We start from the raw sequence: 13,530 nt of genomic DNA, 5'->3' as shown, positions 1-13,530 counted from the left end.
GACCAAATTAGGGTCGGAACGAGTCGATGCAAAAATTACTAATTTAGTTCAGTTCATTTTGGTACGGTTTTGAGTCGAAAGGTTCAAGTCAAAATAGGTTTCGGGTTAAAACGGTGCACCGCGCGATCACCCAACTAGTTTTATTAAAAGCTCCAGGTACTCTACCAAACACCTAAATATTTCTAAAAAGCTACAGCTTCTAGCCGCCAGCTTCTAGCTACCAGCTACCAGCTAGAAGCTACAACTACGAACTAATTTTGCCAAACATACCCATAGTAAGGAATTTATTATGTATAATTTCTTTAGATGTAAAAAAAGAAAATAATGAAGAAAGTAAGCCTTTTAATTATTTTTTTCCTACCCACTTTCCTCACTTTATTTGAACGATTATGAAACTAAATTAGAAGAATAAATATATAATTAATGTTTTAACTTAAATTAACTTTTTTTTTTTCTAATATTTAAATTAAACATTGATTTTTAGTAGGGAACAAATATGTAATTTTGATAATCTAATTACGTCACTCCCTATGACCACATTCATGACTTGTCTTCTACCCAAGTAACAAAAACATGAAAAGAATTTCTTAAACACATAATTCTCGGATGGTAGCTCATCAATTTCCTGCTACAGAGGTAACATTCACATCCTTTCTTCATTTCAAAATTTATCATTCTTTTTCCTGTTTTGACTGCAATTTGTTTCAACTTAACATATTTTATTCAAATCTGTTCCAGAACTTTTAACATATTTCTGCTTCAAATCCTTAAAATTCGAGAGTTGGAAGCGCAATCCGTACATTTTTTTTTTTTGTTAATTTCAAATATAGGTGTTTTTAAGCAAATTTGATCATTTGATTCTTGAAAACTAAGCTGTCCCTATTTATTTTTTCTATGCAACATTAGTATCTAAATCATTTTATTTTTATAAGCAGTGTTTACATCGACATAGAAGGCAACTAGGCTACTAGCTGATTAACTCTGTTCCTGTACAATATTATTTGTTCTTCATCATCATTTTGCTGTTCTTGTTTTTTATATATTGAAGTATAATATATATATATTTCTGTTCCTTGGACTGTTAATTTATTATTGTTTCCATTTTTCATGGCAACTTTTATGAAATTGCATGTCAAATTCTAAGCATTTTTGATAACCATGCAGCCAATGCTTTTGAATACTTAACTACTCTGTTGTTGAATTTGTAACAGATTTCTGCTTCCAGTTTCTGTTGATTTTGATCATCAATGGCATCGATGACCGATAAGGGTGTGTTTCTGTCACGATCACTCGCATACATATTCGCAATCTCAATGTTGTTTTTAATCCTATCTTCATCACTCCTGTTCCAATCTAGTGATAATTCCTTACTACCCAAATCTATTTACAACATAATTATCGTTAACAAAATCCATGAAACCGATGATCAAATCGAACCAGAATCTCCCCCTTTTCTACTTTCATCTTGTAACAAGTCATCACTTCCGTCCACCGGTTCTTGTGATCAAGATAAAGCTCTTGTTAAAGTGTTTATGTACGATTTACCCCCTTCGTTTCACTTCGGGTTATTAGGATGGAAAAATAATCAAAACCCGAATCAAATATGGCCAAATGTGAGTAATTTGAGTGATATCCCCAAATACCCGGGTGGGTTAAACTTGCAACACAGTATAGAATATTGGCTAACTCTTGATCTCCTGTCTTCTGTTTCTCCGCACGTGTCTCGGCCTTGCACTTCGATACGCGTGCAAAACGCGAGTCAGTCGGATGTCATTTTTGTCCCGTTTTTCTCATCTTTGAGTTATAATCGCGGTTCCAAGATTCTCGGAACCGAAAACAAGAATATGGACAAGGTTTTGCAAGAGAGTTTGGTGAAGTATTTGAAAAGCAGAGAGGAATGGAAAAGGTTGGGTGGGAAGGATCATTTGATTATGGCTCATCATCCAAATAGTATGCTTTTGGCAAGAAAACATTTTGGTTCATCCATGTTGCTTCTTGCTGATTTTGGTAGGTATCTGCCGCAAATTGCAAATGTTGATAAAGATGTTATTGCACCTTACAAACACGTTGTGAGACGGATTGATGCGAATGACTCGCCTTCGTTTGAAGAACGACGCTTGTTGGTGTATTTTCAAGGCGCGATATATAGAAAAGATGTAAGGTTCTTTTCGTTCTTGTGTTAATTCTTGTTTCTGGTTTAGGTAACCATTTCCGCTTTTGCTTAATGAAATCGAAAAGAGTGACTTCTAGCTAAAATTATGTGTTTTCTTCTAAAATGTTTGAAATTCTAAAAAATGGTAAATAAGAAAAGGTCAAACAGTTAGCTTAACCGCTAAAACAAAACCATTTTAATAAATATAAGAGCTTTGACATGAACAGGGAGGAATAATACGTCGAAAACTATATCACCTACTAAAAGACGAAAAAGACGTACACTTCACATTTGGAAGGGCGTCATCAGGCGGGATCCGCAAGGCGTCCAGAGGGATGACCTCTTCCAAATTCTGCCTTACCATCGCGGGAGACACGCCATCATCTAACCGGTTGTTTGATGCCATTGCAAGTCATTGTGTTCCAATAATAATAAGTGATGACATTGAGCTCCCATTTGAAGATGTGCTTGATTACTCTAAATTTGCCATATTTGTTCACGCATCTGATGCTATTAAAAAAGGGTACCTTATGAAACTGCTTAGAAGGGTTCAAAGGCAAAAGTGGATTCAAATGTGGGAAAGACTAAAGAAAGTTGCATCACATTTTGAGTATCAGTATCCGTCACAAATGGGTGATGCGGTTGACATGATCTGGCACGCGGTTCATAGGAAAATATGTTCGGTACATGATAATGGTGTTCGTAGGAGAAACAGATACCGGATGTCACAAATGTTTTTAAGTTCCTAGATTATTATACAAGGTTTAGGAAGATTTTGTTGTTTGCATATATTTGTATCCTGGTATGCATCCGAAATCTTTTGTTATTCCACTAACTTTGCAATGGGTTTGACTAGGTACCACTAAAACACTATCAACAAACAATAAAAGTTTAATACGAGCTATATGGTCCTATGGGCCAAATGACATATGAAAAAATGATCACGAGTCGTGACATGTGAAAAATATATGAATCTTATGAGGTGCATGTATGATGTATATGGCTAACGCGGAATTGTGACCACAAACAAAGTTGAAGACCTGTATGACCATTTCATATTATAACATGTCTCGTATAGCATGACAGATTTTATTGTACAGACTTGATTTGAAACGATACCCTCTATGAATCTCTATTCGAATTACAAGTGTCATTTGTTGATTAGAAGGTTGACTTGACAACTGATTGGATTTTAACAATCTTGATACATGTGGGATGAATAATTAAAAAACCACTGGTAAATGGTAATATTAAATTTAATAACAGAAAGAAAAAAGTGAATGTAAAGACTATTAGTTCACAAGCGTAAATTATAACATAGATAAAACGAACAGTATAATCCGGTTGTTACTTGAATTGTTCCCGGTTCGTAAGTCACTACAGCGCGATTCTATAAGCAGCAAATTTAGGGTGAGCAAGATCCCAAGCCAGCCTTAGAAACCTACCCAAACCAACAAATCAGTATTGGTGTGGGCCTCGGTCCTCAAAATTCTGTGTATTTGATTTCACTATCCCCACGGTAGAATTAATAAAATATCAGTACTCAAAATTTTCGGTTTCAGTCAAAGGCCGATCAAGTTTTGACTCAAATTAATATATATGCTGACAGAAAATATAGATGTAACAAAATCAGTAAGTAAATAACTTATCAAAAGTAACACCACCACAGTTACAGAATACATATGCACAAACAGACAGTTAATTTAGTTTACAAGCACAATTCAGTTGATAAAACCTCTTAATTGTAAATGTATGGTAAAAACAAGGATAACATGGTCAGTCATAGACTCATATCTGTGCATAACTTAAGGGTCCAACCTCAGTAACCCATATTGAAATGGCTAGTGAACGGGGCCCACTACAGAAGAAGGTGGTGGTGGCACTGGTGCAATGGTGACCTGTAAGCCTCTGTGTTGACCTGCTCGCACCATGAATGCCACATCAGCAGCTGCCAGCCTCTCGGCTTCCTGTTTATTGAAGTTATAAACAATTTTAGTGTCATTGTAAATAAATTTCAACAAGATAAGCACAAATTCGTGTTGTAATACAGATCATTTTTAAAGAATGTGTTAAAACGGGTTGTGTTTAATCTTGAATGGGTCAAATAACACAGATGTTTTTTGAATACATACACCCTCCTAAATTGCTAATAAGAAACACTGCTGCAAAAAGCTTTACTTTTGTTAATTAAAAGGTTAAACATCATAATTGAAGCATCCTTTAGTCGTTTAGAGCACCATTTCTAGTTAAGTTTTACATAAATCGATTCGTATTCTCATTCCGATCAAAAGCCCTAAAACATCAATTGAAATTTGACATTTAAGTTTTTTTAACGAAGGTCCAATAAAAACAAATAGTGTGAAAGTTGGGACCGGTGACAACTATTTTCTAAGTTGGGATTATTATCGGCCACCTGCATTAAGTTGGGATTATTAAAATCCAATTTGCCTTTCAAAAAACAGGAATATTAAGCATATTACCTGCACTTCTCTTCTGCGTTGCAAGATACTTATTGCCCAAGCCATTATGTAGCAAGGAAGCAGAAAACCAGCTGCCCGAAGCATGAAAAGCTGACCGAAAACCAAAATTTAAACGAATGGATATCTTGTCCGTGTTCATTCATTAATGGTATAGATGAACGGTTCATGAACATAGGCGAACAAACATAACTGAACATAGATGAACGAACACAAACGTAGCATCTTCGTGTTCATTGACCGACAAACGATGAACACAAAACATTTAAACAAATGGGTTTTTCTTGTTCATGTTCGTTTATAAAAAAAATGAGCGTGTTTGTTCGTTAACAGTATAAACGTACCATTCACGAACAAACACAACTTACCATAGTTGAATAAATATAACTGAGCTAAAACCAGTTAAAAAGTAGATGTAAGCAACAATAAGTTAGGCCTTAAGAGTTACTAAGACTAGACTAACTTGTAATGGACCTAAAATCTTTATACACATCCAAACATAAACGAACAAACTTAAACTTACCAATATAAATTAGTGTAAACAAACGAATGTAAACGAAGATTCATGAACATAAATGCACGAAGGAGGCATGTGTTGATGTTTGTTCATTTACAACCAGTGACATATAGGGGCTCTTTGGATTCTCATTTTAAAACATATTCAAACAGAAGCACATCCAAACACAATTTTTTAATTGCAATATTTATCAGATTCTGATTATTCAGTTTCACGTATTAATTTAAAAACATTAGAATGATAAACGCTTACAGCAAAAAAGGCGGACGCATCATCGTCATCATCTTCACCATCTCCAATAGTGAGAGCATGCCTCAATAGCAGCAGAGCCATTAACTGCACCCAACCAAAATTATCAACGTCTAAACACACCAAATTATTAAATCAAAATTTTTTTAAAAAACAAACATAATTTTTAGAAAACTAGTAGAATTTCCCCGCACGTGGCGCGGATTTGGTATATGCATAAAACATAAAATTAATAAAAGTTACAAGCATAAAGTTGGGAGTTACAAAGTTATGTTGTGGTACGGCACCGCTTTGGTACCAATAGTATATAAATATAAAATAAACTGAAACCGAATCGTATCGAAACCGAAAACCGTAAAAAGTGAATACCAGTACCAGAACCGATGTGGTTCAATTTGGCTCGGTAAAAAATTATGTGTGTTACAAAAATAAAAAAGTTTATTTACAATGGTTTGATTACAAAAAAGTTATCTTGCTTAAACCCGAATAAAGTCGTTGATCACAAAAAAGTTATCTTCTTCGGCTTATTAATGATTCATTTCATCAAGGTACCGGAACCGTGCTGTCACTCGGTATAATATATTAGACTAAAAAACAATGTTTTATTTCATATACAATTCCTTTTTTAAATTTATATAAGAACATAGAAGGAAAAAAATCTAATCACACACCCACACCCACACCCACCCACACGTGCACGCAGGCGCACACACACACTGATAGAGATCTTATTCTAGTTTGTTACTTAATAGTCTATTGTAATTGTGGGAGGGGGTAAGTGTAATTTCTATTTCTATAAATAATAATTAATAGTCTTTTAGGGAGGGTAAGGAAAGATATTACATAGTTGTTAGGCTCATTGCATTAGCATGAGAAGGGCATAGCCCTGGACCCCACTTTGGTGGTTAGCTATCCAATTGTAGATCCGTGAGATCATCTTCTTCAATTCAATATAGTTCACACTTTTGATTTCATCTTTTCTATACTTCCTAATCCAATATCTATCGCACACACACACACACACTCTGTGTGCGTTATGCACGCACGGTTTAAAAAGGCGTTCCGAAGCGCGCATCGAGGCTTACGCCTCGGAAGCCTCGGTGGAAAACCTAAGCCTCGAGATTTGCGAGGCGGTCTGAGGCGTCGAGGCAGTGAGGCTTAAGCCTCACTGGAAGTTGTAAAATATGCCAATTGTTTCATTTTTTGGACTTTATTTTTTGTTGAATATGGTATTAATGGAGCTACAAGGCACTTCCGACAGCTAGTTCTGGCGCCGGGAGCATGCCGGAAACCTACCAAAAATTAAGAAGAGTGGCTGCATGAGGAAGTAGAAGCTTCGTGAAGAAGCGTTTTAGCCTTTTAGGTTTAACAAAGTATCTGTATTTTAATATTTAACCTTATATCTAACATAAGTTTACATTTAGTCCCTAAAACTTGTAAACTTTTATATAAAAAGTGTAAAATTAGTTTGTGTACCTTAAAGGCTGCTATTTACCTTATTTTAGTCACACACCACTATGCTATTGTCTTGTCATGTATTATATATGTTATTATGTGTTAGCTATATTAATTTTACTACATGCTATTATTAGTTTTATGACTGTGAACTTTGATCCCCTCTTATATTCTTGCTCACATATGTTTTTCTAGAGCTGAGGGTCTCTCTTGAAGCCACCTCTTTATCCCTTTGGATAGAGGTACGGTGTGCCTACATCCCACCCTCCCCAGACCCTACTTATAGCTTTACTATTGGCGAGATTACACTGGGTATGATTGATTGATTGATATAAACTTATAAACATTTACATAAAATTTATTAAACTAACATTATTTATATTATTATATAGATTATATATACATTTTTAATTTTTTAATGTTAAAAGTGTGATTTTTATAGACTATACATATTTTGTTTATTTTTTTTTAATTACGTTTCGAGGCTTACGCCTCGAGGCTTGTTTCCGCCTTTTTAGACCTTGCACGCACGTACCCACACACACACATAGAAATACTTATAAATATATATGTGTATATGTATGTGTGTGTGCGCTTATAAATACATATATGTAAAGCTGTAAATTACATATAAAAATTTCAATCCGATTAATCGTTAGTTGGTATCTGACAGGCCAACTAGCTCCTAGAGTGAGTTCTACAACACTGCTAATCACAATTACGTATTTAGTCTCTTAAAGTAGTTAACAAACACAAGTTTTGAAAGAAAAATAAAATTATTAAAAAATCAAATAGGTTTAAAACCACACATTATGTATAGTACAAGAGGTGAAATTAAAACTAAAAAATTGATGCGTGGCAGCTTATTAAGTGGTTTGCTATATTCATAACACACATTGTACTACTATATAATATAATTCTTACAATGAGAGCAGCCGAGCGACAGAATGCAGCTCCATTGACACTAGTATCTTCATATTCACCATATTCAGCATCTAGAAGATTCCGTTCAGCAGCTGCCATTGCCAAAAGTCGGGGATCATTTAGGTCTAATGGAGTCCCATGAACTGTCCAGCTTGTACTGCAAGTAATTTAATTAGCGGATGTTTCGGTGTGCATTTTCAAACTCAATTATCTGATTTATGTTTGGAGACACAAATTTTAGATAACTGATTATAACAAATTATTAAGTTTAAATAATTCGATTTGCAATCAAAAATAAAACAAAAATGATTACCCAAGGATAAATGTGAAATTATGTAATTATCTGTTCTTTTATACTGTCAATCTCATTTCACATAAGCCTGTAAACGAACCGAACGTTCAGTGAACGGGGAAGTTCGTTTATTTAATAAACGTCAAACATTAACAAATGTTATGTTCATTTAGTTAAATGCACAAAACATGAACACATGTCTAATTAGTTCATGTTAATTTACCGTTATTTAAGTTTGCCCATTTATGGTCGTTGATATACTCATCTACATTTTTTGGGCTCGCTATAACTTAGTCTAGTTTTTATAAACTTTTAGGCTCAACACATTGTGGCTTGCATTTACTTTTTAACTGGTTTTAGCTCAGTTATGTATTTCCATCTATATTCAGTTATGTTCATGAACCATATACTATTAATGAACAAACATGAACTCATTCATACTGTCAACTAACCCCTTTCGTTTAATCGTTCATGTTCATTCAATTCATTTACATGCCTAATTCACAAGACATCTTTTTTTATTTCATCAATATTTGCCAAACATAAAAAACTATATCTTAAAATCCGTTTTATTGCAGTTGATTGTTAATTCTTGGATTACTCAATATTACAAAATCAATTTGAAACCGAACATCCAAACACCACCTTAAGCTCCAGCAGAAAAACCAAGTTTTAAACTATTTCAAATTTTTAAATAATATAAAAATATTAAGTACAGAAGGATTTCATCATCATCATCATCGTACTCAGTATATCCCACCAATAGCAAAGCTATGGTAGGGTCTGAGGAGGGTAAGATGTAGGCAGCCTTACCTCTACCCCATAGGAATAGAGAGGCTGCTTCCGGTGAGACCCCCGGCTCGATAGTAGTTTTGCATCAAGCCTTGGACATAAGGCACATAGCACTCAATCATCGGGACACCGGCTGATCGGTGCATGTACCCTTATCTTTCAGCTATCAACGCCACTACATGATGCCCGATTAACCGTCCGTCACTTTTAACGTTATTTTCAGGAGATTAGTAAAATAACGTCAAAATTAGTGCAATTTCACTTTTGCCCACCCGAGGGTTCACACATATATACATCATATGTGCGCACCGCAAGCAGGGCTAAGTACAGAAGGATTTAAATATTTAAATACCCGATATCGAGTACAGTGTCTTCTGACCGAGGGCTTGCAGTATAACAAGGTTCATAAGCCTGTTAAATCAACAATCATTCAACAATTTGGCATCTTAATGCTGTTATGAAACTCGTTAAATCCTATCCACATCATGCATAAAATACTATAGAGATGTCATTTTGAGACAAAACCGCTTACGGTTTCTAAAATCATGTATTTATAGTGTACCAAGTCCATTAAACAAATTTATTAAAAAGCACCAACAATGAAATCATATATTAAAAAGCAACCCTTAATGTAAAAAATCCAAAAATTAGAAAAATCGAGAGTATTCTCAACGTTATGGGATCGAATGGTAGATAAGATCTGACGTTTCAGTTATTTAAAAGTAAATTATTATGCAAAATTTTTCTGATAATTTGAAGCGAAAATACATAGTAGACAGTGAAAAAGATACCTTGTGACAAATTGCACAAATTGTGTCTCCTTTTTCGTCGCACCATCTTTGAACACATTTTCTATGAGCAAACTGCAATCAATGCACTTCCTTGATCAAATGTTATAGATTACCAATAAATACTTCACAAACTATAAAAAACACATAAGCTACAATAAGAAATACGTTTAAGACATAATGAACACATGTATAGGCATAAGCTGCAAATATAAGGTTTTTGCTAGTGGCAAGATAAGAGGGGTCCATGGGTTAGATAACGAGTTCAGGATGAGTTGACCCGACCCATAACCGCCTTTTTGTAAAATTGTAAACATAATTGCATATATGATTGCAAAAACCAGCAATAATAATAATTCGGAAGGTTGCATTGAAAACAGACTTTGAATGACTTTAACCTCCTTTTGACCCAGTTGAAATAAAACAGTAATCGCGGGTCCGTATTGGGCTCAAACCAAATAAAAATCTGAAAATTCAGTTTTTGAGTTTTTAAAAATCGTTTGGTTATGTTTTCTCGGTTTTACAGTTTGTGCTTGAAATTTTAGGGAAAAGAGAAGTTGGCTCAATAGAACTAATTTGGGCCTAAATCTTTTTGGTTACTAAATTCTTATAAATGACTTAAAATTCAAAAATAAAAATGAAAATCCATATATTAGGTTGTTTTTAAGTTTTTGAAAACCATTCAGTTTCGCTTTACCATTTGGGCTTGGAAATTTTGGACCAAAGCCTAAATTTTTTTGTTATTTAATAATTAAATGATTATTATTATGCATTTGAGCATAAATATTTGAGTTTCACTATTTATTAAATTTTGAAAAATAACTTAACTTCAAACTCAAAACTAAACATGAAAATCCATAAATTGGGTTCAATTTTTACAAGAACATAAAACCACCTTGAGGCTGCCACTACAAGCGCAAGGAACCTGGAGATTTTCTATGGTGTCTTCCTCTTGACAGATGTGACATTCGACCGATTGAATAAGTGGCTCCTTTTCATGATAAGAATCATATTCTACATCTTCATTAACAGCAATTGATACATCAGCAGCATGACTGCAAGAAGCATCCACTGATTTATTTGTCACCAGTGAGCAAACGTACACATATCTCCGTAAAGGAAGAATCCCCGTTGGTGTTTGGTTGACAATTAGGGTTGATAGTATGGAAAAGAATACATAAGTAACTTATAGCCAGAGGCAATGAGTTTCACCATTCAAAAATGAAAACCCTAAATCAAGCGGTACAGGATACTAGATTGCAATGGAAAAGTGGTATTGATTACCTGTAATTCTGTAAATAAATAAGTGATGATCGGCGTTTTTGTAATCTGTCACCTCCGGATTGCAAACACCTTTCTAATTTCTATGTTTATAGATGAAAAATACAAACTCAAATACAATTATCAGACCATGTTTAGTTGTAAATTAAACATAAACTAGTACTCAGCCCCCGCGTTGCGGTGGGGGCGTAAACATATAAAAAAAGTAATATTAAAACGTTTTATTCAAGTTGCGTGATGAAGGTAGGAGTACCCGTGCTTTGTATCGAGACAGTTATACCTAACGAAAATTATATTTAAAACGTTCAATACGCACGTCCGTAGGGGCGTGTTTACGCTCAAATATTAAATCGAAACGTAAATAATAAAAAAGAAAAGGCTAAAAGGTGTTTGCTTTGTATAAGTGAAGTAAATGGTATAACCCCTTTAGCTAGGAGTACAACCCTTTATACATAAGAGAGTTGATAATTAATATATATAATAATGCCCCCACCCGGCATTATGCTACCCGTTAAAATTATGGGTTTTTTTTTTTTTGCTAAAAGAGGGTGTAGGCTATGTGTAATGGAGGATTGGGGGTGTACAAAATGGGCGTTTTGCATCATGTGACGCCCGTCAGTAGCAAGTGAGTTTTGGTTTTAAGGGTTTAGTGGTGTTGTAGCCCAATATATATATATATATATATATATATATATATATATATATATATATATATATATATATATATTACACTCACATAATATAATAATAATAATAATAATAATAATACAAAGTTCCTTTTGATCGGGCGACAAAAACCTTGCGCCCCTACCCCTTCTCGCCCAAAAAATCGCCTAGAAGGGCGGTGTTGTAGCCCCTTCTTGCCGGAAGTCGCCCTTTTTCGCCGCCCACTACACACGGCCTAACTCTCCACCCCTGGGCATTATGCAACACGTGACGCCCAATCACTTTTACATTTTTTGTAACTTTTTATTAAAAGTAAACAAATAATAATAATATTTTATTAAATAAATATTACATTAAAATAAAAACAAAAAATACTCGTCTCCATTGTCTTCACCCTCGTCGTCGTCGTCTTCTTCATCATCGTATTCATCGTTGCCCTCGTTTTGATTTTCATTTTCACATGGTAAACGCCTATTCATCCAAAGATGTTGTACCAAATCCCCCTTAAGTGCATTATGTATTTTTCTTGACCGCACGAAATACGTGTTTTCAAGTCTTTGCTCCATACTTGCTGGAGTTCGTGGTGGATCCGATTCTGGTATGAAAGTTAGACATATTGCTTTTCCCTCATCTTCGATGATCATGTTATGCATTATGATACACGCATACATAGCACTTTTCATTCTTTCTAAAGACTATATACGGCAAGGATTTTTAACAAAATGGCAGCATTGTTGAAGCACCCCAAAACACCTCTCGATATCCTTTCTCGCAGACTCTTGTAGTTTCTTAAAATACTGTCTTTTTTCATCCAACGGGTCGTAAAATGTTTTCACGATAATCGCATACTATGAATATATTCCATCACCCAGATAGTACCCATGATGGTAGAAGTTATCATTAGCCCAAAACGAAGCGACGGGAACGGTCCCAGATATGTAACTCTCCATCATAGGCGACTGTTTTAAGACGGTGATGTCATTGCTGGAACCGGGAACACCAAAGAATGCCGATTAAATCCAAAGGTCGTATGAAGCAATCGCTTGAAGGCTGACCGTTGGTCCCTTTTGGTCACCTCGTGTGTGTTGACCTCGCCATGCAGTTGGACAATTAGCCCATTCCCAATGCATACAATCTACACTCCCTAGCATGCGGGGTAAACCATGCACCCTTGCATGTGCCTTGTAAAGACGTTGTAGATCGTTTCAATTGGCTCTCTCAGTTAATGCGGTCCATATAGTTTCAATATTCATATATTTTACACAACTTTTATAAAATAATTAATTAAAGTAAACAAGTAATATAATTATTTAAACAAAATGAAACGTACCATAACAAAAATACTCCAAGTTGTTCCGAGTTGTTTTATCAGCCATCTTTAAATACTCGTCGTTGATGTCGGCTGTCTTCTTGTAGGTGAGCATGCGTATGGCTAACGTAACCTTCGGAATAGCCGTGAATCCTAGCGTCCCTTTACCGTCCGGTTTTTGCTTAATGTAATCAAGCTCACACTCCAAATCATTGGTGATGTGCATAAATAAATTTTAGACATCCGAAAGAGACGCCTAAAGGTCTTCGGGTTCTTGTATCTCGACGAGTCGCTAAAGTAATTCGCCATCAACCGGTTATTGGCTTCGAAACGATCTCGTTCGACATATGCTCTTTTTGAAACTGGGGGTGGAGGAGAGCTAATAGAATACATATGAGTCGTCGCAAGCACAATCGCACTCGTGACCGCCTCTTCCTCCGCGTCGTCTTCGGCTTATCGGTCGGGCCCAAAAAATTGATAATATATAGAAGTAGGAGAATCCTTTTAGAGTTTATAGGGAATTTGGTGTGAGAAAATATAGAGTAGAAAGAAAGATTTATAAATTTGGTGAGTTTTTATTCGGGATGAAGTTGATTTATATATATAAAACAAATATTTCTTTTACAAC

General features: G+C 35.0%; 2 protein-coding genes across 2 annotated transcripts; one reads left to right on the top strand and one right to left on the bottom strand.

Annotated features, from left to right (window-relative positions):
• The first annotated feature begins 1,139 nt into the window (after positions 1-1,139).
• On the top strand, positions 1,140-2,901 carry LOC143554037 (putative arabinosyltransferase ARAD1). Its single transcript, XM_077043902.1, has 2 exons — positions 1,140-2,156; positions 2,380-2,901. Exons 1-2 carry the CDS (start codon positions 1,248-1,250, stop codon positions 2,899-2,901), a joined length of 1,431 nt encoding a protein of 476 aa, XP_076900017.1. The 5' UTR covers positions 1,140-1,247.
• A 901-nt stretch (positions 2,902-3,802) lies between these two features.
• Positions 3,803-13,128, bottom strand: LOC143554033 (uncharacterized). Its single transcript, XM_077043895.1, has 8 exons — positions 12,924-13,128; positions 10,542-10,831; positions 9,650-9,721; positions 9,211-9,269; positions 7,775-7,931; positions 5,399-5,482; positions 4,633-4,722; positions 3,803-4,119 (listed from the first exon to the last, which is right to left on the bottom strand). Exons 1-8 carry the CDS (start codon positions 13,126-13,128, stop codon positions 3,994-3,996), a joined length of 1,083 nt encoding a protein of 360 aa, XP_076900010.1. The 3' UTR covers positions 3,803-3,993.
• Positions 13,129-13,530: the final 402 nt, after the last annotated feature.

Source organism: Bidens hawaiensis, unplaced genomic scaffold, assembly GCF_021521415.1.
Source record: "Bidens hawaiensis isolate Kalapana, Puna unplaced genomic scaffold, B.hawaiensis_p1.1 tig00017472_1, whole genome shotgun sequence".
Taxonomy (NCBI): Eukaryota; Viridiplantae; Streptophyta; class Magnoliopsida; order Asterales; family Asteraceae; genus Bidens; species Bidens hawaiensis.
Note: the sequence above shows the minus strand (reverse complement) of the source record. Positions and strands in the feature narration are given on the sequence as shown.